Here is a 23,964-nt window from a genome sequence, read left to right on the forward strand (position 1 = left end):
CATCAGGCAGCTCAACAGACCTCCACTCTGCCCTCCAATGAGCTCTCGCTTGACACTAATGAAGTCGCAAATTGCAGTCGTTTGGGGTCAGTTGAATCTACGGTAGAGAGCGTCTGGCTCGGAGCTGTCCTTGCCTTACTCGATTTGTAATAGTATCTTGTGTAAACAGTCCAGCCAACTGCTGCTCAAATTGTTGCTGCAGATGCAATACGATGTGTCACAACCATACGCAGAACACGACGGTCTTCCCTCCCGATAGTCCACGTGGCCGTCCAGCGGCCGGTCTTCTTGTGACCGTACATTCCTGGCCACCGCTGCCAGCAATCAAGTACAACGGCTACATTCCTGCCAAGCCTTTCTGCATTATCACAGAAAGAACATAAAGCTTCTTGCAGCTCTATTACACGATCTTGCTCAAATTCAGTGAGATGTCGTCGACAATGGCGTCTTTATTGCAACAGCACTCTTGACTAAAATCAACTCACCACGTCCATACTAAAAGGTAACTAACGCTCGCGATCGTTACAGCGTGTATTTAAAGCGAATGTAATTTGTATCCTCATAGTGGCTCTACTAGCTCTATTCTTATGCGACTGCTGAGAAATTTGAATAGACATCATTTTTCAGGTGTAGAAACACGTCTAGGTATCAAATTTCCTTTTTGCTGTTGCAATATTTTTATTTCAGTTTATGTATTACAGTATCACAACGCGTGCGTAACAGGACTCATAGCATCACATTCTATAGCACTAATCGTCAAACATTTTTGCTTAACAGCCAATATTGAGACTACAGGACAACATATCGGGACGCATCGAAAGATGGCGGGGGGAGGGGAGAGCGGGGGTGTAACCGCCACATGGTTATTAATAGAAGCTTACTACTAAAAAATTTTGAATCCACATATTATAAGGTATCACACCAAATATTTTAAATGGTTCAAATGGTTCAAATGGCTCTGAGCACTATGGGACTAACATCTTAGGTCATCAGTCCCCTAGAACTTAGAACTACTTAAACCTAACTAACCTAAGGACAGCACACAACACCCAGCCATCACGAGGCAGAGAAAATCCCTGACCCCGCCGGGAATCGAGCCCGGGAACCCGGGCGTGGGAAGCGAGAACGCTACCGCACGACCACGAGATGCGGGCTATTTTAAATGAATAAGTAAATATCACACTGAAACTATACACACTTTTCTGAAGGATAACATAGTGACCAATTTTCCGTACCTAAGCGGGTACTGTGGCCAATGCCTTCGCAACAGAGTGCCATGTTTATTATTCTTATTTCCGGGCATATTTCTACGCATTTCCTTCACGCCCTACTATCTGAAAGAAAACCAACTGACTGCAGTACATTGTTATGATCCGACTTTTCTATTAGATCGTATATAACAGAAGAGAGGCAGTTTTAAATAATATAACTTTATTAATTTAAAATTGTCACAGTGGCTGATGATGACTTTGCATCTCTGTAATATGTTGCGTGATGTATGGAAGTAACTAAGTCTTATTGGTGTGAACACCTCGGTCCCTTTTCTCGACTAGTAGTATGGACACTTTTCAGGATTGGGCGCCGCGTCGGCGTTAGTGATCCACAGGAGAAACTATCGAACTGAAATAAATTACAAGGAAGTACATTTGTAGGCCAAAAGGCGATGCTTAAACATTGATTTTGTACCAATTCCTACTCTTCATACAACAATAACACAAATGACTTATCTTACGTCAAATGACGCAAGGAAAGATATTTTACTGAAAAATAACGGAATAAGCTTCCTCTGTCCATCTCACTGACACCAACGGCGATGTGTATCAGAAGTAGGGTGACCACTTCTCTGCAGACAGCAGCATTTTTAGAGCAGAAAATATGCAATGCCAATTCACCCGGCCTGGCCACTTTACTACACCTTTGGCTGCCGATCTTACTGTTAATTGCTAACATACAAAAATTAGTGAGTTGTATTAATGAATAACAGTAACTGCAGTATAAGACATGATCAGAAAAGTTTACTAAATGTTTTGAATGTCTTTTCCTTTTGTTCATTGCAATGTATTACAACATATGTAATTTGATTTCGTATTTCTTGCTACGAACATGTACCGCATTTGAAGATGGCAGTCTGCATAGCGCGCGTTACGGATCCATGTTACTTCCGTCTGACATTTATACCAAATCAGCAGATCGGTGCTATTTGCACACGCGCGTGAATTGTCGCCCTTGGGAAAGCCAAACGATAAAATATTCCCCCTACCATTTGTATAAACCCTGCAGCGACCGCGCTGGATACTGCCCTGACGCTGACATTTTCATTTGCCGGACATCCACATCTGATGCTAATTTTTTTTCCCCTGTGGAATAAACTCGCTTCTGTTGAACTTGACAAATCTAATTTTTTTAAAAGTCGTACACATGGCCCGGGCTTTGGCGGTGTAAATCCCGTTTTCAGGCGCTTGATTTCGTACAAGAAAGTCGTACCGGTCATGTAAGATACCAAGCAAAAATTTATCAAGTAGCGCGCGTGTGTGGTATGAAAAGGGTCTCTGAGTCAACCAGTACTACAACGGGTAAGCGAGTGAGCCCGGACCGCCGCATATCATGGAAAATCAGCAAGACCTGTTCAACAGACTGTTTGACTCAGAAAACCTTTTAATATCTCAGCCGCACGGGTTCCCGCATGCTACTTGATAAATTCGCTGCATTTTTTACATGACTGGTACGACTTTCTCGTATACAACCAAGCGCGTGAAGATGGGATTTATATAGCGAAACCCGGCTCGTGTGTACGATGTATCCCAATAAAGGATTTGCCAAGTACATCTGGAGCGGAATTATTCATCATGAAAAATTAAAGTTCAGCACATATTAAAATATTACTGTCTCAGCAAGTATTTTTATTCGTCAGTGTACAAGAAAAATGCACTCTTAAGAGGCTTTTAATGTTAGCTGCCGTTTCTGGATTGTACTGTTAGTCGCTAGAACCGTATTACACTGAAGCACCAAAGAAACTGGTATAGGCATGCGTATTCAAATAAAGAGATATGTAAATAGGCAGAATATGTCGCTGCAATTGACGACGACTATGTAATACAACAAGGTCTGGCACAGTTGTTAGATCGGTTACTGCTGCTACAATGGCATGTATCAAGATTTAAATGAGTTTGAACGTAGTGTTATAGTCGGTGCACGAGTTATGGGACACAGCATCTCCGAGATAGCGATGAGGTGAGGATTTTCCCGTACTACCATTTCACGAGCATACCGTTAATACCAGGAATCCCGTAAAATATCAAATCTCCAACATCACTGCGGCCGGAAAAAGGTTCTGGAATAACGGGACCAACGACGACTGAAGAGAATCGGTCAACGTGACAGAAGTGCAACCTTTCCACAAATTGCTGCAGATTTCAATGCTAGGCCATCAACAAGTGTCAGTGTGCGAACCATTGAACGAAACATGATCGATATGGGCTTTCGGAGCCGAAGGCCCACTTGTGTATCTTTGATGACTGCACGACACAAAGCTTTACGTCTCGCTTGCGCCCGTCAACACCGACATTGGACTGTTGCCTGGTCGGACGATTCTCGTTTCAAATTGTATTGAGCGGTTCAAATGGCTCGGAGCACTATAGGACTTAACATCTGAGGTCATCAGTCCCCTAGAACTTAGCACTACTTTAACCAAACTAACCTAAGGACATCACACACATCCATGCCCGAGGCAGGATTCGAACCTGCGACCGCCACGGTCGCGCGGTTCCAGACTGTAGCGCCTAGAACCGCTCGGCCACAATAGCCGGCCGTATTGAGCGGATGGACGGGTACGGGTATGGAGACAATCTCATGAATCCCTGGACCCTGCATGTCAGCAGGGGACAGTTCAAGCTGGTGGAGGCTCTGTAATGGTGCGGGCCGTGTGCGCTTGGGAGTGATATGGAACCCATTATACATCTAGATACGACTCTGACAGGTGACACGTACGTAAACATCCTGTCTGATCACCTGCATCCATTCATGTCCATTGTGCATTCCGACGGACTTGGGCAATTCGAGCAGGACAATGCGACACCCCACACGTCCATAATTGCTACAGAGTGGCTCCAGGGACACTCTTCTGAGTTTGAACACTCCCGGTGGCCTCCAGACTTCCCAGTATATGTAGGATGCCTTACAACGTGCTGTTCAGAAGAGATCTCCACCCTCTCGTACTCTTACGAATTTATGGACGGCGCTGCAGGTTTCATGGTGTCAGTTCCCTCCAGGACTACTTCAGACATTAGTCGGGTCCATGCTACGTAATGTTGCTGCACTTTTGCGTGCTCGTGGGGGGCCCTACACGATATTGGGCAGGTGTGCCTAATATACGGCTGACAACCGCTTATAATGTATTAATGTAAGGAGAATAGATGCTGAATGATGAATGCATGCAGCTTGCCGCTAACTTTGGGTAATGTCTTGTCTGTATAGACGTGTATCTGTTGCCTTTAAGATCCCTTCACTTTCACACATAAATCTATACAGTAAAGTAAGGGCCTCCCGTTTTGTCTTTAGGCTGATCCGTGATAAGACAGGCGAAAAATTAGACTAATGGAGGATTATTAGAATTTTCTCTAATTTTTATTCGCTCTCTCTCTCTCTCTCTCCTTTATCTATGTACAGTTTTAAATATAATATTTCATTACGTGAAATCAGCCCAATAGAATCTCTGGTGGAGCCCTTCGTCTTAGTATTCAGCGGCTGGCTTGCTGTAAGAGATCTTTACATTTATTATTATTGTTAAGCGCTGCATTCAGTTGGGAAAATCAATCGTTTGAACAATTCGTTCCTTTTACGAAAGATTTCGAATTCCAGATGTGTACGAAGCCTTTTTGGACGATTTAACAAAGACTCGGTGATTGCAGGCTCTCTTCGACACAGCTGAAACTTCCCCACTAACTACAGGGCCAACGCGATCATCAATGATTCAGACAAAGAACTCATTCGTTCATTCACTCCAGAATAAAAGGGTCACAAACCTTATTTATGAAGGAAATTGTATATTCAATCCATCTCCATTACATGTCCAGATTTCTGTTGATTCCAAGTCTTAATTAATTTCCGTTTACAGTCTTTCTCTCTCTTCAAATAACCCGCTAGTGGCACAAATGTTAATAGCTCGCTTTAGCGAGAAGAAAAGCAAATATGTCTCTTTTAGAGACCCGTCAATCTTTCGACAGATACTTCCGAAGCTGTCCTCGTTACCAGTCTAACAACCTAGGAGAATACATACATGTATCTCCGTTATTCCAAAGAATAAACGTACTAGAACATACTTTGGCGTCGACGAGCTGTCGGCGCATATATTACTAGAAAACCCGATCAGATACTTTTCAAAAGTGAATAAATGTGGATGATTTGATTGACAATGATTAATTGGTGCGTGGTAGAGGGTATTTTTCTGTGGGGACATTACACGCTGATCAGCGAATACTTTATTCGGGCGGCATGCGATGCACGGGCCGCAGTTTGACGATCACTGCTCTATGGACGCTCGCAGCAGAGTCTGTGGGCGACGTCGGCTGCCCTGTGGCTGCCTGCGGCGCGGCCGTGTGGCGGAAGCCCGGCGCTGACCCATCCCTCGCCTTCATCCGGTTAGCGCTGATCCCGTTTGCGGCCGTCATCCTGTTAGCGCCGCCAGAAACCCTCGCTGCCCCACTATATATGCCGCCGCCGGCCTGCACACGCCGCCCTCACTTCTGGTGGGAACATCATCCTACATCAACAACCTCTTTGGTCTCTCTGCTCAACGACACAGCAGCCGCCACCAGCAGAAGCAGCAGCAGCAGCAGCAGCAGCAACCGACAGACAGACATGATACCTCTACTCTTCGTCGTGTACGTCGTCGCTGTAAAGGTCTTCAAAAAGACCACCCCTAATGGTGAGTAAAATGACTCGTTGTTTTTCGGACGCGACGACATTTGCATCTAAAACGTGCGAGAAAACTTCATTCCTTTCGCCTCATATCAACTCAGGAAATCAGTCATTCGATAAAACTGATCGGGAAATCTGTATGCCATTCCCTGTAAACGAAGAAAAAAAATCACATTCGCTACTGTTTCTTGCATACTCATTCAGCTTTTTGATGTGGCAGCTTCATTTTAGGTCTACTCGAGCCATTTGAAACGAGTCAGTTGCTGAAGCTGGAGACAAATGAAAACTTTTTTTTTCTTTATTTAAGAAAGAGCTCGGGAAACTCAGTATAATTTCTTCAGAGAATGGTTTGTGTGGCTCAGTGTTTAAGAAGACTGTTTATTGAAACGAAGTTCTTGGGTTCGATTGCAAATATGCTCGAATTATTTGTTTCTCCCCTTCTTTGTGATTTTTTTACTATGAAGTGTGGGGAAGCCATCGACGAAACTGTACGAATGTAGGTGCAAGAACACTGAATCGGAAGTCGTGCTAGTACAGTCATTGCAGATATTCAGCGCTAGATGGGGAAGTTAACATGAAGTTTTATCCCGTCTTATCCGTTTAAATAACCTGGCACATGAGCCTTCGTAAATAAAAGTATTTTTGATGTACGTAAGCAGACTCAAGCGGCGAATGACAATCTGTACCAAGGCCGGGATTCGAACCCAAGTCTCCTGCTAACTAGGCAGATCGCCAACCATTATGTCAGCCTGGCACAGTGACTTTCCACGACAGCACGGACCACGCTAGCATGCCTCCCTCTTCAATCCAAATTCCCATTCAGCCTACTTGTGGGTTGGAATGAGGAGGAAGGCGTGCTAGGATAGTCTGTATAGTTGTGTAAAGCCACTATGCCATGGTGGCGTAGTGGTTGTCGCATATGCCTATTTAGCAAGAGCAGGGTTCGAATCCCAACCTTGGCACAGATTTTCATTCACCGCTTCAGTCTGCATATATACATTATAGATGTTCGGGACTTGAAAAGGTCTCTGGAACAATATAGGTTCATTTGATAAAAGAATTTTTCCTAGCTAAAAAAATGCACTGAAGTCCAGATATGGAGCAAGTAAATCGACACGTATATATTTTCTCTTACAAAACTGCAATCCAGCATTTCTCAAGTCACAAATGAATGATTAACATTTACAGTTCACGCTCAGCTGCATTTTCTTATGTAAACTGAAACTTACTGCAGTACATCATTCGTTCTTTATTTCATGGCAGCACCGAAAACCTTACTCACTTTCTTAGAGCACTTATTTTAAGAATACACGCCAGTGACACTGATTTCTATATATGCTTCTGTCAGATTCTCAGTTCGCGCAGTACATGCTCGAACAGCTCCAGACATCTCATTTAGAGACACAGTACAGTAGGCATTGACTGTCAAGAAAACTATAAGGGTTTTCTGATCTTGGATAGCTAGACGAAAGCCACGCACTCATTCACAGAAACTAAGAACTAAGCGCGAATGAATGTCATTCTCTCCATCTTTGTTTAATGAAGTGAACAGATATAGTCTATTGTAAGCACACAGGGTTGAGCTTTGTATAGAACTTCGTCGAGGAGAGGAGAGATTATTCGGACATGCCTTTCTTTTCTGTTTTTCAGGCAAGGTCACCGTGTATCTTGGCAAACGGGACTTCATCGACCACCTAGACCATGTCGACCCCATCGATGGCATTGTTGTCGTCGACAATGACTACCTCAGGGGCAGGAAGGTCTTTGGCCAGGTAAGTACACAAACATCATTCCTGAGAACTTGAAATTAAGAAGAAAATCTTTATTCCTCATCCGGTGCAATCAATTCGCTGGTTAATTTTTTCAAATACAATAACAGTATCAGACCTGCCTTGGAGGTAACGTGGAATCTACTACATAAACATAAACAGTTCAGAGCGCTATAAAATGTAATGTAGTTTTTCCTTTTCATTCGGTTCAATAACATTTTGTTGCTCGTAACGATTGCATAACTTCACTGCGGGAATTAATTGACGCTAGGAAGATAAGACGCTCGTAATTGGAGGAACAGCTAACCATTCAGGTTCAATAACATTTTACCGCGCGGGATTAGCCGAGCGGTCGAGGGCGCAGCAGTCATAGACTGTGCGGCTGATCCCGGCGGAGGTTCGAGTACTCCCTCGGGCGTGGGTGTGTGTGTTTGTCCTTAGGATAATTTAGGTTAAGTAGTGCGTAAGCTCAAAGACATGACCTTAGCAGTTAAGTCCCATAAGATTTCACACACATTTGAATAACATTTTGTTGCTCGTAACGATGGCAGTAACTTCATTGCGGGAATTAACTGACGCTAGGAAGATAAGACGCTCGTAATTGAAGGAACAGCTAACCATTCAGGTTCGAGGCTGCTGTACCTGTAACGGCCCATTATAATGGTGTTACGATCCCTTCGTTTTTAGTAAAAATAGTTGCATGAACAGGTCAGCGGCATGTAATCATTCGCGTTGTTCTTGTAACAACAGCTGCAGATCATTACTACGAATTTAACTGCACGAAATTAGGGATTTCCCACTGTTGTCAATTACAACAGGCGGGGAAATTGAGTGAGATTTCCCTACGATGCTTGCAATCATTATCGGCAAGTCACCGCATGAAAAACTAAAGATAAACACGAGATGATTCAGGATGTTTTATCTTCCGCAGCTGAGTAACATGAAACAATAGTCTACGCAGTAATGTTACACGCCAAGAATCCAAGTGTCTTGGTGCTTTTCATGTTATTGCTAGAATTGCTCGGTTGAGTATTTATTATAAGACTTGTCAAAAGAAAAAAAATTAGAGAAGATTTCTCAGTCGATGAGTGGTAAACTTCCTCCCGCCACATCCTTAAGTTACACGGCATTGGCTTTTCCAGACTAGAGGTTTGGCTTTTCGAGCTGTTTGACAGTCCTCAAGTAACCACTAATGTTTATTTGTTGTTCTAACGGATGAATGTCCATCGATCTGAATCGATTAATTTCCTCTGCGCAGCTGACGACGACCTACCGATATGGACGCGAGGAGGACGAGGTTATGGGCCTCAAGTTCACCAAAGAGATGGTTCTCGCCAAGGAACAAATTGTACCGCAGGCAAAGGAGAAGATGGAGCTCACACCAATCCAGGTGAGCCTCGCATTTTCCATATTCCGACGTCCAGCTGACGATCAACAAGAATCAGATTAATGACCCACACATTTTACCACCTTTCTCTCTCCCAACCGGACTGCTGTAAGTATCCGCCGCAACAACTGTTCATTTCTGCCTTCATGTAGATTCAGTACTGGAGAAAAATCCGTATACCGCCAGTCCTGGTGGACTATTTTTCATTTGGAAAATTTCAAGCTAATAACTAAAAAGTATTCTTCAAATATCCCTCATACATTGTATAACTGCCCCATAATTCTAAGTACAGACGGATTCAGTATGTCACAGATGTTAATAACACTTTTACAAGTTTCTCAAGACAAAGGTCTCACATACAGGGTGTTTCAAAAATGACCGGTATATTTGAAACGGCAATAAAAACTAAACGAGCAGCGATAGAAATACACCGTTTGTTGCAATATGTTTGGGACAACAGTACATTTTCAGGCGGACAAACTTTCGAAATTACAGTAGTTACAATTTTCAACAACAGATGGCGCTGCAAGTGATGTGAAAGATATAAAGACAACGCAGTCTGTAGGTGCGCCATTCTGTACGTCGTCTTTCTGCTGTAAGCGTGTGCTGTTCACAACGTGCAAGTGTGCTGTAGACAACATGGTTTATTCCTTAGAACAGAGGCTTTTTCTGGTGTTGGAATTCCACCGCCTAGAACACAGTGTTGTTGCAACAAGACGAAGTTTTCAACGGAGGTTTAATGTAACCAAAGGACCGAAAAGCGATACAATAAAGGATCTGTTTGAAAAATTTCAACGGACTGGGAACGTGACGGATGAACGTGCTGGAAAGGTAGGGCGACCGCGTACGGCAACCACAGAAGGCAACGCGCAGCTAGTGCAGCAGGTGATCCAACAGCGGCCTCGGGTTTCCGTTCGCCGTGTTGCAGCTGCGGTCCAAATGACGCCAACGTCCACGTATCGTCTCATGCGCCAGAGTTTACAACTCTATCCATACAAAATTCAAACGCGGCAACCCCTCAGAGCCGCTACCATTGCTGCACGAGAGACATTCGCTAACGATATAGTGCACAGGATTGATGACGGCGATATGCATGTGGGCAGCATTTGGTTTACTGACGAAGCTTATTTTTACCTGGACGGCTTCGTCAATAAACAGAACTGGCGCATATGGGGAACCGAAAAGCCCCATGTTGCAGTCCCATCGTCCCTGCATCCTCAAAAACTACTGGTCTGGGCCGCCATTTCTTCCAAAGGAATCATTGGCCCATTTTTCAGATCCGAAACGATTACTGCATCACGCTATCTGGACATTCTTCGTGAATTTGTGGCGGTACAAACTGCCTTAGACGACACTGCGAACACCTCGTGGTTTATGCAAGATGGTGCCCGGCCACATCGCACGGCCGACGTCTTTAATTTCCTGAATGAATATTTCGATGATCGTGTGATTGCTTTGGGCTATCCGAAACATACAGGAGGCGGCGTGGATTGGCCTCCCTATTCGCCAGACATGAACCCCTGTGACTTCTTTCTGTGGGGACACTTGAAAGACCAGGTGTACCGCCAGAATCCAGAAACAATTGAACAGCTGAAGCAGTACATCTCATCTGCATGTGAAGCCATTCCGCCAGACACGTTGTCAAAGGTTTCGGGTAATTTCATTCAGAGACTATGCCATATTATTGCTACGCATGGTGGATATGTGGAAAATATCGTACTATAGAGTTTCCCAGACCGCAGCGCCATCTGCTGTTGAAAATTGTAACTACTGTAATTTCGAAAGTTTGTCTGCCTGAAAATGTACCGTTGTCCCAAGCATATTGCAACAAACGGTGTATTTCTATCGCTGCTCGTTTAGTTTTTATTGCCGTTTCAAATATACCGGTCATTTTTGAAACACCCTGTACAAATTATAAAGATTCCTTTCTGTGGAACGGTCGAGCCATAACGGCCGTTGTGAATATGATATTTATTTCAAGAAGCGCTTTTCGGAAACATATGTAGATGTTCGTAAATTATGTTGTCATGTTTTTGCCTTAGCAACTCTTTATCTGAGAAACAATGGACAGCATTAAGTTGAAAAATTCTTTCGTAACTTTTAAATACAGAAATGAGTTTTCTCGATCTAGAAAATTGATTTGGTAATGAAGTGTGATGTTTGTAGCGGTGTAGATAATGGGCCATTACTGTGACAGTCTAAGAGAAAAAAGTAAGAGTTCGGTAGCTGGATGCAGCACCTGTAGAGGTGGCACTACTACGTTCTCGCTGAAACGCATTCTTATCACGTCTATGTGTCCAGTAGTCATTTCGTTTCACGTAGGGAATACAGGATGTTTCACACGAATTGCCCAGTTATGTGTCAGACGCATTACAAGCGCATTCCTTGAAAAGAGACACCTGCAGTTGAAACAATATTTTCTTGAAATCGATTATACTTACATGAGATAAACATCGAAATATAATGAAAAATAAAGCTTCAAGGAAACGAGGTTTCATTGGAATAGAACTCTATAAATCACCTGAAGCAGCCACAATTCCTCAGCCTCGCGTAACTTTGAAGAGTCCGGAATTGTTGTAATAACCCTGATGTAGTCGAAGAATTTTGCACACGCCGAGAAATAATCAAGTACAAAAATGTATATTGCTTGTGCGACATGCACCTCGATATCTGAATGCCGAGAGCAGGGTTTAAGACGGCGGTGTACCTTCATGCAACTACACCACGCATTAGTTTGCTTCAGTGTAGGACCACTATTTTTCTCAATATAGATAAAAATGAGCTAATGGATAACGTCGGAAGTCCCATGAGTCTCTTCGCGGATGATGATGTTGCGTACAGAGAAGCCCCGATCCTAAAAAAAGAACTGTAGCGAGATGCAGGAAGAGCTGCAGAGGACTGACGCATATTGCGTGTAAATAGGCGGGAAGACCCGGTATGTTTGATTACATGATTGCCGAACAATCCCTGGAAACAGCCACACCCATTAAACATCTGCTATGATGTGCAAGGACCGATTTAAGGCGGCATGACCACATAAAACTAATCGTACAAAAGGCGATGCCAGGTAGAGAGTCATCGGAAGAATCTCCAGGAAGTATGGTCCACACGCGGTGCGGGTGGCTTACAAACCCTCGTTCGACCAATTCTTATCAGTAGGTCCATACTGCTTAAGATCGACAGTGAAATTAGAAAAGAAATAAAGGAGAACTGCGCGTTTCCCCACGATTTCGTTTAGTGAGCGCGGTGGCTTCAGAAAGGTGCTCGTTCAACTCCGTTGGCAGACGCTACAAGAGAGGAATTGTGCATTAAACTCTGGTTTACTGTTGAAATTCCGAAAGCACATTTTCCTACAAGAGGCAGCCAACATACTGCTCGCAGAAATATCATTAGAGAGATTCAATTTCGCACGGAAGCTGACAACAGTGGGCTAGAACCGCAAAGGCAAAAAGTGAGAGTGGCACATGAAGTACCCTCCGCCAGATTACGCAAATTGGTTTGCGGAGTACAGATGTAGGGAGAGATGTAGACAACTGAAACCCCTCTCCATTCTCCTGCCATCGCTGACGTTTCCTCACTTCCTCGACCAGCACTTTTGGCACGCCCTCTCCAGACGCTCGCTGGTGTGTCCGCAGGAGCGCCTCATGAAGAAGCTGGGCCCGAACGCGTTCCCGTTCACCTTCCACTTCCCGGCGTCGTCGCCGTCCTCCGTGACACTGCAGCCGGGAGACGACGACCAGGGCAAGCCTCTGGGAGTCGAGTACTCAGTCAAGACCTGGGTTGCCGACCACGCCGAGGAGAAGGGCCACAAGCGATCCGCCGTCACTCTCGCCATCAAGAAGGTAAGTTCGACGGCCCAGCGTCCTCAACCAGCGGTCCATAACACTACAAAGTGTCTCACTTAACTCCCCAAAGGGAAATTTGCCCAGAACCTCGACAATTGGGGCAGTTAGAGGTGCTCCACTAAAGAGGGGGGAATCACTCGATATTTGTACAGCACACCGCCATGTCGTCATCGTCAAATCGTAAATGATAGACAACCTTCAGATAACACTGTCCCCCCCCCTCCCCTACACACACAAAATTTCACTCGAATTACCTCATCTGATGACGTAACAACGGTGTAATGCAGAAACGTCCTCCATTTTCCAAGGTACCGCATCTCAGAACAGTCGAGTACCTCATGATAAAAGCTTTTACAGAGGTCCCGAAAGCCCTGAAACTGAGTCCAGAATCGTATACCAAAGGACGAGGACAACTTGCAATATAAAAAGAATAATTCAAATACTCGAGGGATCAGCAGCACATATTCTCGGAAAAACAGCGAAGAACTGATCAAATAGTGAATGCTTCGAAATGCCAAGAGTTTTGAGTTGCAGCGAATATTTTGTGTATTCGTAATCTCGGTGCAGACTGGTGAAATGGAGTTTTATACGATCCGGTAAGAGCAAAGGACGGCAGCATGTTGAGAAGAGTACTGGACTAGACATTAAATGAAATATGCCAGTGCTCAAGGTATTTGAATATTGCTGAGCAAATAAATTAAAAACAGTTTTGTTTTGCTTCGTTCATTCATTAATTGTGGGGGGGGGGGGGGTCTGATAACGTATGTTCAGTGCACAACCGTGGTAAAATTAGCGTCCATTTGGCACCAATAATACACAAACATACAGGATATATGTTCGAAAGCTTCTCTTTTTCTGTTTTCCTGTTTCTCTCTCTCTCTCTCTCTCTCTATATATATATATATATATATATATATAGAGAGAGAGAGAGAGAGAGAGAGTGTGTGAAAAATAGAGAAAAACTCTCTCTCTCTCTCTCTCTCTCTATATATATATATATATATAGAGAGAGAGAGAGAGAGAGAGAGAGAGAGTGAGTGTGTGAAAAATAGAGAAAAACAGGAAAACAGAAAAAGAGAAGCTTTCGAAGAGGGAAAAAGCTCCAAAAATGATAAAATTTGAAAGAAGAGAAAAACTGAAGAAAATGGAAACATTAGAAAAGAGAATGAAAAAGTCAAAAATTAAAAAAAGATAAATTGATAAAGAGGAAGAGCAATAAAAATTATATCTGCAACGTAACATATGCGGTATTTCCTGTATTCATAATCTGTGTGCAAACTGGTGGAAGGGAGTTTTTATATCCGATAACAGCAAAGGACCGCTGCGTGTAGAGAAGAGTACTGGACTAGATATTGAACGAAGACAACAGAGGATATGCCACTAACGAAGAGACTGATATAGCAATATTTTATCCACAGGCGATTTTAAAACATTTTAAAATACACCGCAGTTCTACTGATCAAGCAAGTCAGCGAATATGTGACAAGTTCTCATCGTCAAACTTCCGAGAACAACGGGCACATTTTTACGGCTCAAATTCCTCGAGCTCTCTTTTCTTTCGTTTTTCTGTAACCAATGTAGCTCGCAACAGCCGATTTCGTTTAAGAGACACCAGACGAAAGTAAAAATACTGAAAATGTTTCCCTTAAAGTGGAAAAGCTGGCAACGAGGAAACCGTGCGATGCCCAAAAAATTTGGTTGGCCCCAATCCGCTGTAATTGGATAAGAGAAGGAATTTTGCGGGTGAGAAATGGGCTTTCTGCCGGAAAGAAGCCACCGCGGACGGTTTAAATAGCAGCGGGCGGCGCGTCTGAGGCCAGACAGCCGCCGACGCTTCGACCACGGCCACGAACCATCGCGGCTGTCGGCTGGGCCGACGTGGCGCGGCGCCATGTTCTTCATGAGCAGCGTGTCCGAGCGCCACGCTTACGGCGCCCGCTCGCAGCTGCAGAACCACTACAAGAGCTCCGCCCTGTACGTGCGCAACAGGAGCAAGGGCAACCAGGTGAGCCGGGCACCAGAGGAGAAGCCAACTTGAGTGCCAACTGGCTCTCCGTGTAGCGCTCAGCACTTCTAAGAACACAAACACGTTGCTGGGTGGCTTCGAATATACCACAGATGAATCACAGCTGGAGTCAGTCGGGTCCTACAGATTCTAGGGAGGAACCAAATGTGATGCTTCAACCTGCTGGTAGGCTACTCAGAGTGAAGCCTTGTATGGAAGAGAAAGGTAGGAATGGAAACTTTTGAAAAATCGTGCTACAGAAGACCTCCGAAGTTGATATGGGTAATGAGGAAGTTCTAAATCGAAATGATGAGAGAAGAAATTTATGGGGTGATTTGACCGGAAGAAGGTATTGGTCGTAAAAAAAAAAAAAAAAATGGAAATGATCGTAGGGCATTGTTGGCAGGGAGGCCCCATGCGGGGGAGTTCGGCCGCCGTATTGCAAGTTCTTTACAGCTGACGCCACTCCGGCGACTTGCAGGTCACTGATAATGAAGGACACACAACACTCAGTCCCCTGCCGGGAATCGAACCCGGTCCCCCTGCGTGGTAGGCGGAAACGCTAAGGAGGCGGACTGTATTGGTCGTTAAAACACATCACGAGGCATCAATGAATAGCCAGCTGGGTAATGGAGGGAGGTGTGGGGAGTGGAAATAGCGGAGGGAGAGATAAAAGTTGATGTTGATTGCAGTAGGTAAGCAGAGATGAAGAGGCTTGCACAGGGTAAACTAGTGTGGAGAACGGCATCATACTAATCTTTGGACTGGACTTACGATAACAACCAGTACAACAGGTCCGACTATCTACTAATACGAAAATAGCAGTGCCTGTGTTATTGAAAAGTACAATGCAATGTTGATTCGGCCATGCATCAATGTATGAAGCAACTTCTTAACATCACAGGCACTGCTATTTCGTATTTATTCTCCAATACTCGGTCCTCTACTCTCAACAGATATGTCCTTCCTGAACGTTAGTATTCGTGAAACACGAGTGCAGGTTATGACACATAGATGAAGACATATGGAAGTTCAGGTCCGGCCGTGATTCGTGCACGGGCAGCCGAAGCGGCGAAGGCGACAACTCGCATAAAGCTGGAAATCCAGGTTCAAGTTCCAGTCCGTCATTCTAACAACAGCTGATAGTCGTCCATATTCGTAATTGCAAAAGCATTTCTTGTATATCTACTAATAAGTAGGCCTGGCCCTTTATTTACTCCCACAAATTTGTAAGTCCAGATTGGCTCCAGCTCTAAGGAAAAGTCTTTCCACCAACAATGGATACTGCTGTTTTGGGAGGGTCGGGGGGGGGGGGGGGGGAAGTGGCTCACCTCGGCATACAGGCAGCCATAACACATCGGATCGTATCAGTGGAGTTGCAGAGCAACATATGGTCCTTGAGAAGTTAAGCAGCTTTTTCAGTAGTTCCAGGCGTAACAGTGTGGACGACTGACTAATCCGGCCATGTAACATTTGCCGACATGCCCTTACAATGTTGGTACTGTGACTCGTCTGAAAGTGAAACTACAGCATTATGTAGCCTGAGGACCCGCAGAGCTAATATATATATGCGGCTAAAGAAAAGGATGATCAGTTGAACAGAAAAGATGGTCTGATGGAATTACGTTTTTCTGGAAAAAAGGAGGGGAAAATCAAGATGGGCTGAGGTGTGAATTGAAGTTTGTGTTAGGGAGGGCATTGGACTGAGGTAGTCCGTGTAGCTGTGATCGCCACAACAGCAGAGTGGTGTAGTGGATAATACATCTGCCTAGTAAGCAGGTGACGCGGGTTCAAGTCCCAAAGTTGGCACAAATTTTAATTCATACTTTAGCTTCTTTCCTTATCGAAGAAAGAATAGTATCTTGAAAAGGGTATAATATCAATATCAACGAACCTAAAACAAGGGAAATGTAAATTTGTCGATTAATGCTGGTGACAGTTGGTGACTGCGTGTCCTTCCCCACGCCAACACTCTACCTGGGATGGAATTTGTGTACGCCATCTGTCTGCATCTGGAGTTGAAGTGTGAGAATATTTTTCTATGTGTTTGGGTAGCGTGTATCTGAGACGGGAAGAGGGTACCATCCCAGTATTCACCTAGTTGGATGTGAGAAGCCGCCTGAAAACCACAACCAGGCTGGCCAGCTCACCAGCCCTCGTCGGTAATTAGCGAGGAGAAGTCGATCCGGGACGGGTTCGCCTCTCTGAAGTGGCATGTTAACTTACTCGGTTATCCGGACGGGTCGCTAAAAGGTATTAGATGAATTTCGTTATTTCGGAGGCGAAATGAGTGATATTGCCATAAGGAAAGAGGACGTAAAATGCAGACTGGTGGTAGAATGGAAAGGTGTTCTGCAAACTGAAATATCATAATACTTAGTAGAATCTGAAGTGTTAGGCAAAATGGTTTCGGTAACTACATGGCATAAGCTACTTTACGTGATCAACTATAGTAATTACATTGCGTGTAGCTCTCTTGAGGATACTACTGACTATAAGTGAAATGACGCAGCGGTAGAACACTGGACTCCCCTGCTGGAGCACAATCGTTCGAATTCCCGTTTGGCGGCTATGATTTAGGTTTTCTGTGGTTTCCCAAAATCGGTGAACGTAAATGACCCGATATTTCGTTTGGAAAGGACACGATCTTATGTCCCTCCGCATCTTTCCCCAATCTGAACTCGTACCTTAGGGTGATGAAGCCTCCGTCGATGGACTGTTAAATCCCAATCTTCCTTGTTTCCTTGATCGGGGGAGATCACATGGTTCTAGCAACACGACGTGACAAGTACTGGGGGGCCTTGAGTTGTCGTATGTTTCTCGGCATTATTATGTGACAGTCCTAGAGTCATGTGGTGTGTTGTTTTATTCCCACAGCTGCAATACGCGCCACCGACCCGCGGCCGCCGTCTTCCCAGCTCCCTGGTTAGCAAGGGCTTCACCTTCTCCCAGGGCAAGATCAACCTGGAGGTCACCCTCGACCGCGAGATCTACTACCACGGCGAGAAGCTCGCAGCCAACATCATTATCAATAACAACTCCAGAAAGACCGTCAAGAACATCAAGGTACGTACGTCGACTCCCTCCCTCCTTGTTGATCCATGAGGTAAGTTGGTGATACCTGCTATCCTCGTCAACACAGGAACCATACTGAAGCGGTGCCTTCATTACATACGTTGATTTCACTTTCATTTTCCATTGCGACTCTCGTATGTTTGTCTTGGTCTAGCAATGCGTAATTTAACCATTTCTGAGATGTAATGCTCCTATTAATCGACTATACATCATGTCTCAGCTCTATGGAAGTCAAACTTATCGACGTTGCCTCCAGGGAGCATTTTGCATCTAGTTCTGTTCAACCCCAGCTGCGTAGGCATCTCACGATTTCATCCATACACCACTTCCCGTGTCTCTGAAGCAGAGGCTTCCATTGGGTCTTCCCCCAGCACTACTTTTCGTGTTCAGACTTGTGAAGCACATGTTCTGCCCATACAAACCTACATCCTTTCATTTCACGGACAGTGTTGCTGCATCAGTTCGTGCCATTCCTGGTCCTTTCATCTCCAGCAAACCGTATCTCGCACTGTATCAAAGGTCTTCCTCATGACATTTCCTTCAAATGCCAAAAACTTCTCATCACCCACCTTGTACTCGAGGCCTGCGTGGTGACGCACCTGTTTGTGGTGTGCGCGGCAGGTGTACGTGGTGCAGCACTGCGAGGTGACGATGGTGAACGCGCAGTTCTCGCGACACGTGGCCAGCTTGGAAACTCGCGAGGGCTGCCCCATCACGCCCGGCGCCTCCTTCACCAAAGTCTTCTACCTGGTACCCTGCGCCGCCAGCAACAAGGACCGGTACGGCATCGCGCTCGACGGATACCTCAAGGTGAGTGAGTACCCGCAGGGTCACATCTCGTATGGCCAATACACGGACGACAAAATCACGAAGGTACATTGAGACTGTCACAGTTCGTGACTTTTTTTCATTGCCTGTTTCAAGAATCGTGTAACGCAGCGTAAGCGGGGTGTAGATATCAGCTCCAAATGAAACATTTTGGGTTTCTTCTGATTTTCGACTTTTGCGTTTGTCAATGACATTGTGATCCTGTCAGAGATGGCAAAGGACTCGGAGGTTCAAGTGAAGGGGATGGATAATGTCTTGAAAAGAAGTTATAGGATGAAAATCAACAAAAGTAACACAAGAGTAATGGAACAGAGTTGCAACAAATCAGGTGATGATGGGAAGTAGATTAGATAAAGAGACACTAAAAGTCTTTTATTTGGCAGCAAAATAACTGACGACGTCCGAAGTAGAAAGGATATAAAACTCAGCCTGGCAATATTACGAAAGGCGTTTCTGGAAAAGTGAAACTTGTTAACATTGAATATAAATTCTTTTCGGAGAGTATTCATCTGTAGTGCAGCCTTGGGCGGAAATGAAACGTGGACGATGAACAAGGAGAGAACAGAAGTTCTTGAAATGTGGGCTACAGGTTGTAGATTAGATGAACAGATGCAATAACTAATGAGTAGGTACTGAACCGAGTTGGGGGAAAAATTTATAGCACAGCTTGAGTAAAGCGGGGGGGGATTGATAGCACATACTTTGAGACATCAACGAATTGTCAGTTTGGTAATGGAAGGAAGTTTGAGAAGTTAAAATTGTAATGGGAGATGAGAGTTTCAGAAGTTGTGGGAGAGCAGACGTTTGACTGAGGTAAGAAGGTTCAGGAGGATATAGGAGGCAGTAGTTATGCACAAATTAAGAGGCTTGCAGGGATAGACTAACGTGGACGGTTGCGTCAAATCAGTCTTCAGCCTGAAGACCACAGTAACAAATGATTTCGGAGACTGGATTAAGAAAGCAATTTTCACAGAACGCTCCAGCTAGAATGAAATATTAGTTACTTTGACAGAATGGTAATTGTGGAGAGGGGGGGGGGGGAATTTCGTCATATTGACCAATTTCCAATCACTGAGATCTTTAAACTCACAGATACGAGAGTCTTACTCCAAATTAAAATCGCTTTTCTGTTTTAATGACTATGGTATCGGCTTTTATCTCTGACTGAGAAATACTGAGACTAGGCTGTCTCCTGAATTTGGTGTCTAAAAGCAAATGCCTAGTAATCTCGGATGGCGGTCTGGGATGAACTGGTTCTTGGGTAGAGTGGGATAATCATACAGGATTTTCGTAGCCACCACTTTTATAACAACTTACTGTCTATTGTGGAATTCTGAAACAGACAATCATACTGGGAAAATAAGCATGTGAAGCTAATGCATTGAGGATGCTTTAATAGCAGGGACTGTTATGACACACGAAGTATTGACATTATATGACACTTATTGTCCGACTTGTGGTCTCATTGAATATTTCATGTTAAGTATGATGCCAGAGTGAGGGGAGATCTGAAGAGAGTGTCACCAGATACTAACTTGTCGGTCACGCAATGTAAGCAGCTACGGGACTGTTTCGGCGCCCTGACGCAGTTGGGCTGTGCTTTCCACAGGACGACGACGTGAACCTGGCGTCTTCCACACTGGTCAGCGAGGGCAAGAACACCACAGACGCCATCGGTATCGTCATCTCGTACTCCCTGCGCGTCAAACTCAACTGTGGCACCCTGGGCGGCGAACTCCAGACCGACGTGCCTTTCAAGCTGTTGCACCCAGCTCCAGGTAAGCCGGAGGGAACTTTCCTCTCACCTCTCATATCTACGTTAAGTGTGACCAATACAAGGGTCGGGCAGTCATTAACGTGCAGCCCACCGACTGTTTGCTTCGGTTTAAGATATTCTCATCTACTGTCCAAGCCTTAAGATGAATAGCTCTGTAGTCGTGCGATGACGTATGCTTTGATGGCTCTACAATTATCTGCTGAACTATATGACGTTACAGTGATGTTATCGGCTATTAAAAGCACCGAGGGAAAGCAGTTAATTCTTTATATGCTCATAGGATGTTAGGTTATTACTTATTGCTTCGCTCACCTTTGACCTCCAAGAGGATCTTGCCCAGCAAAGTACTGTGGTCTTCAGTCCAATGTTGGGTTGATGACAGCTTTATTTAGTTATGGGATCCGCGTCACTAAATCGTAGAGTTATGAATCCAGGTATAAATTAGTAACTGAACATATATTAATGGTCTGTAATAAACATAAGGAAGATGCAATTACTATGTACATCCAAAAGTGAGTGAAATAATTGTTGATTGATGCCACAGCATCCGATATGTCACTTTATTTATATGAGATGGCCAAATGATCGCATAATATACAACGTGCGAAAGCACATCGCTGCAGATTCTCTGCGGGTGTCATTTGCATTATTACAACGGTGCCCATAGCAATTCCCAACTTTTAACATAATTCATTTACAATTTTCCAAACCTTTGGCTTCGTACCAGCGTATTATGGCCTGTGGAAACGTTCAGATTTCGATTAACATCTGAGACTACAATTATCTTGTTGGCATTTAATCTGTTTTTGACCTCTGCTTGTTTTCTTAGTTTTTGTGAATTGGACTAAACTGCAGGTTTCCATGTGACTAGATGGGCACCTTGTGTGAATGCTCTGAAAAGCTAATCATTTGCATATCACAGCATCTTCTTCCTGTCGGTGAACTTTCGCGTCTGTAGCACGTCATCTAGGTGGTGTAGCAATATTAATGGCCAGTAGTGTACCTACTATTTACGAGTGCATGACACTTTCCATTGTTGTTCTTATTCAGTGACACACTTTTGCCTAAAGTTTTAATCATTACGTTAAACAGGAGTTGTCTGCTTACGGTATTTCTTTTTTTTCCCCTCCTGCGCAGGCACCGCTGAACGCGAGAAGGCTCAGGCCATCAAGAAGATGAAGAGCATCGAGCGCACCCGCTACGAGAACTCATGCTACGCAGCCGACGACGACGACAACATCGTCTTCGAGGACTTCGCCCGCCTCAGGCTCAACGAGCCCGAATAAGCGGCGACTTGACTTCTAGTTAGCACTTCGCACCCCGCAGCCACCGGCGCTAGGCTGGTTCGCCTCCCCTCCCCCTGCACAGGTGTTCTCATCGATCGCAAGCTCATCCTCCACTCGCTTCCTCGGAGCACTCTAGTGGAATCATCTCATTCACGAAGACACGCACCTGTCTCGTCACGATCTTAGGCGGAAGCACGGTAGCAGACTTTTAGCGCACAGAGTCGTAGCTTTACACGAGTAGCTTCATCTCTGCCACATCCCTCCTCGACGCCAAGAAACGGGAGGATTCGCCCCTTTGGAACTTGTCTCCTCGGAGGCACTTGAAGAATGGCGGAAGAATTCCCGGCCACTGTTACCCACGACAAAAGGAAGCGCTCACGGAACCTTTACGCTCGCGGCGACCTGTTAGCATTAACAAGCGACATTTCGACGGCGGGGCACGATTCCGTACAAAGCAGCAGTATAACCTAGCGCGAGTGGCCCTTCTGCCGGGCGGATCCTCCCTCGAATAAACCTCTGTCTCTTACGCGTAGGCTCCGAACGAGACGCGCCGTGGAGCCCGGTGTGACTGCACTCGGGCTTGTCTTTCAGCGCCCGTCGCCCAGCTGCGCAGAAAAAACTGCTCCGCAATACTTCAGTAGGAATAAAGCGATAAATATTCTTTGACACCCCGTCCTGATAGTATTCCCTTAAACAGAAGGCAAGTGTCGAGTTGTGGTGGCTTTTGAGCGGTGGTTACCACAACGAAGCCATTTGCTTTTTATCTTCACAGTAGCGTTATGGGAGAGGCATAGGAATTGTAGAATTACTCCATCCCGTCCCTTAGACTTGATGCGGACGCGTCAGCTGTGACGATACGAAAGCGTCTAACTTCTTGTCAGCCCAACGTCACGCTACGGGCTTCGCGCGACGCGAAGCAAGAAGAAAGGTAAAATTACCTGATAGAAATCGGCAAAAAGGTGTATGCCGCCAACAAAACAAAAACACCGAATCGTACGTCATCGAAAAAAAAAGACGGAGCCTATGCAGTAAAACGCAATATAACATTTCTCAAAAATTTACAAAAAAATTGAAAAATGTCGAATAAAATATTTTGCAAAAAAAGAGATTTTTGGCATACAATAACGTTTGAGGAAGCTATTGCCATCTTAGCACCCACTTTACCAACTGCACCTGAGAACATCGTAGATGTCTAACGACACAGAAAGAAAATAAAACGTTATTTATGCCCCAATAAGTGAAACTTTCAAGGTAACTGAAGCGTAACTTATAAGCAGAGCAGAATAGTTGGACCACCCATCCCTTTCATCATCATCATCATCATCATCGTGAAATTCTCTCACCAGAAGAGGTATAGCTCAAGATGTAAATAACTAGTTAGCAAGTAGCTGCACTACCTAGGAAACAACACAGACGTTTTGTTTAGTGCATTTAATGTTTATTTCTGACAAAGTTCGTTTCTGATCTATAAGTTAATTATACGTTCAGTTGTTGGCTTTAAATTGTGTTTGCCTTGGTTGAGAACTTGATTTGTAATCGTTTTGTATTATTATGGGTTGTAATTGTTTGTGGAGTTTACTGAATAAAAAAATGACATCTGGACGTAAATAATGTGTCTTATTGAAAGGTAATTCAGGAATATTTTACTTAAAGCCTACAGTCCACGTACTGAGGTTTTCATCGACTGAAATCATATGTTAAATTTAGTGCCGTTTACGAAATCTTGAAAGTAATTTTTTGCCTTTCTTATCATGGCTTTTCTTATACCTTTAATTTCAAAAGGAAAGCCAAGAATTGACGATCTGAAAGATGTCACAAATATTGACACCAAGATTTAGTAAAGAAAACAGAATTACACAACATTTAGAATAACTTTGAAATTACTTGGACAGACTGCTGACCGCAAACTTTCACTGAAGATTACATAAACTCGAAACAGTCGTGATAGGAAGTAACAAGATGAATGATAACCAGCGAGAAATTAAAGTTGGGAGAGGAATAATTCCTATATAACATAAAACAACATCACGCAACATGGGAACTACAACGAAGAAGTAAGAAAAATTGTAGCACATG

The 23,964-nt window shown here is 44.4% G+C and overlaps 1 protein-coding gene across 1 annotated transcript; it reads left to right on the top strand.

The window, feature by feature from the left end:
• Nucleotides 1-5,703: 5,703 nt before the first annotated feature.
• Nucleotides 5,704-23,499, top strand: LOC126100602 (arrestin homolog). Its single transcript, XM_049911230.1, has 8 exons — nucleotides 5,704-5,923; nucleotides 7,567-7,688; nucleotides 8,944-9,075; nucleotides 12,708-12,914; nucleotides 17,800-17,988; nucleotides 18,619-18,807; nucleotides 20,435-20,603; nucleotides 21,740-23,499. Exons 1-8 carry the CDS (start codon nucleotides 5,707-5,709, stop codon nucleotides 21,886-21,888), a joined length of 1,374 nt encoding a protein of 457 aa, XP_049767187.1. The 5' UTR covers nucleotides 5,704-5,706; the 3' UTR covers nucleotides 21,889-23,499.
• The last annotated feature ends 465 nt before the right edge of the window (nucleotides 23,500-23,964 follow it).

Source organism: Schistocerca cancellata, chromosome 9 (assembly GCF_023864275.1).
Source record: "Schistocerca cancellata isolate TAMUIC-IGC-003103 chromosome 9, iqSchCanc2.1, whole genome shotgun sequence".
NCBI classification, from domain to species: domain Eukaryota; kingdom Metazoa; phylum Arthropoda; class Insecta; order Orthoptera; family Acrididae; genus Schistocerca; species Schistocerca cancellata.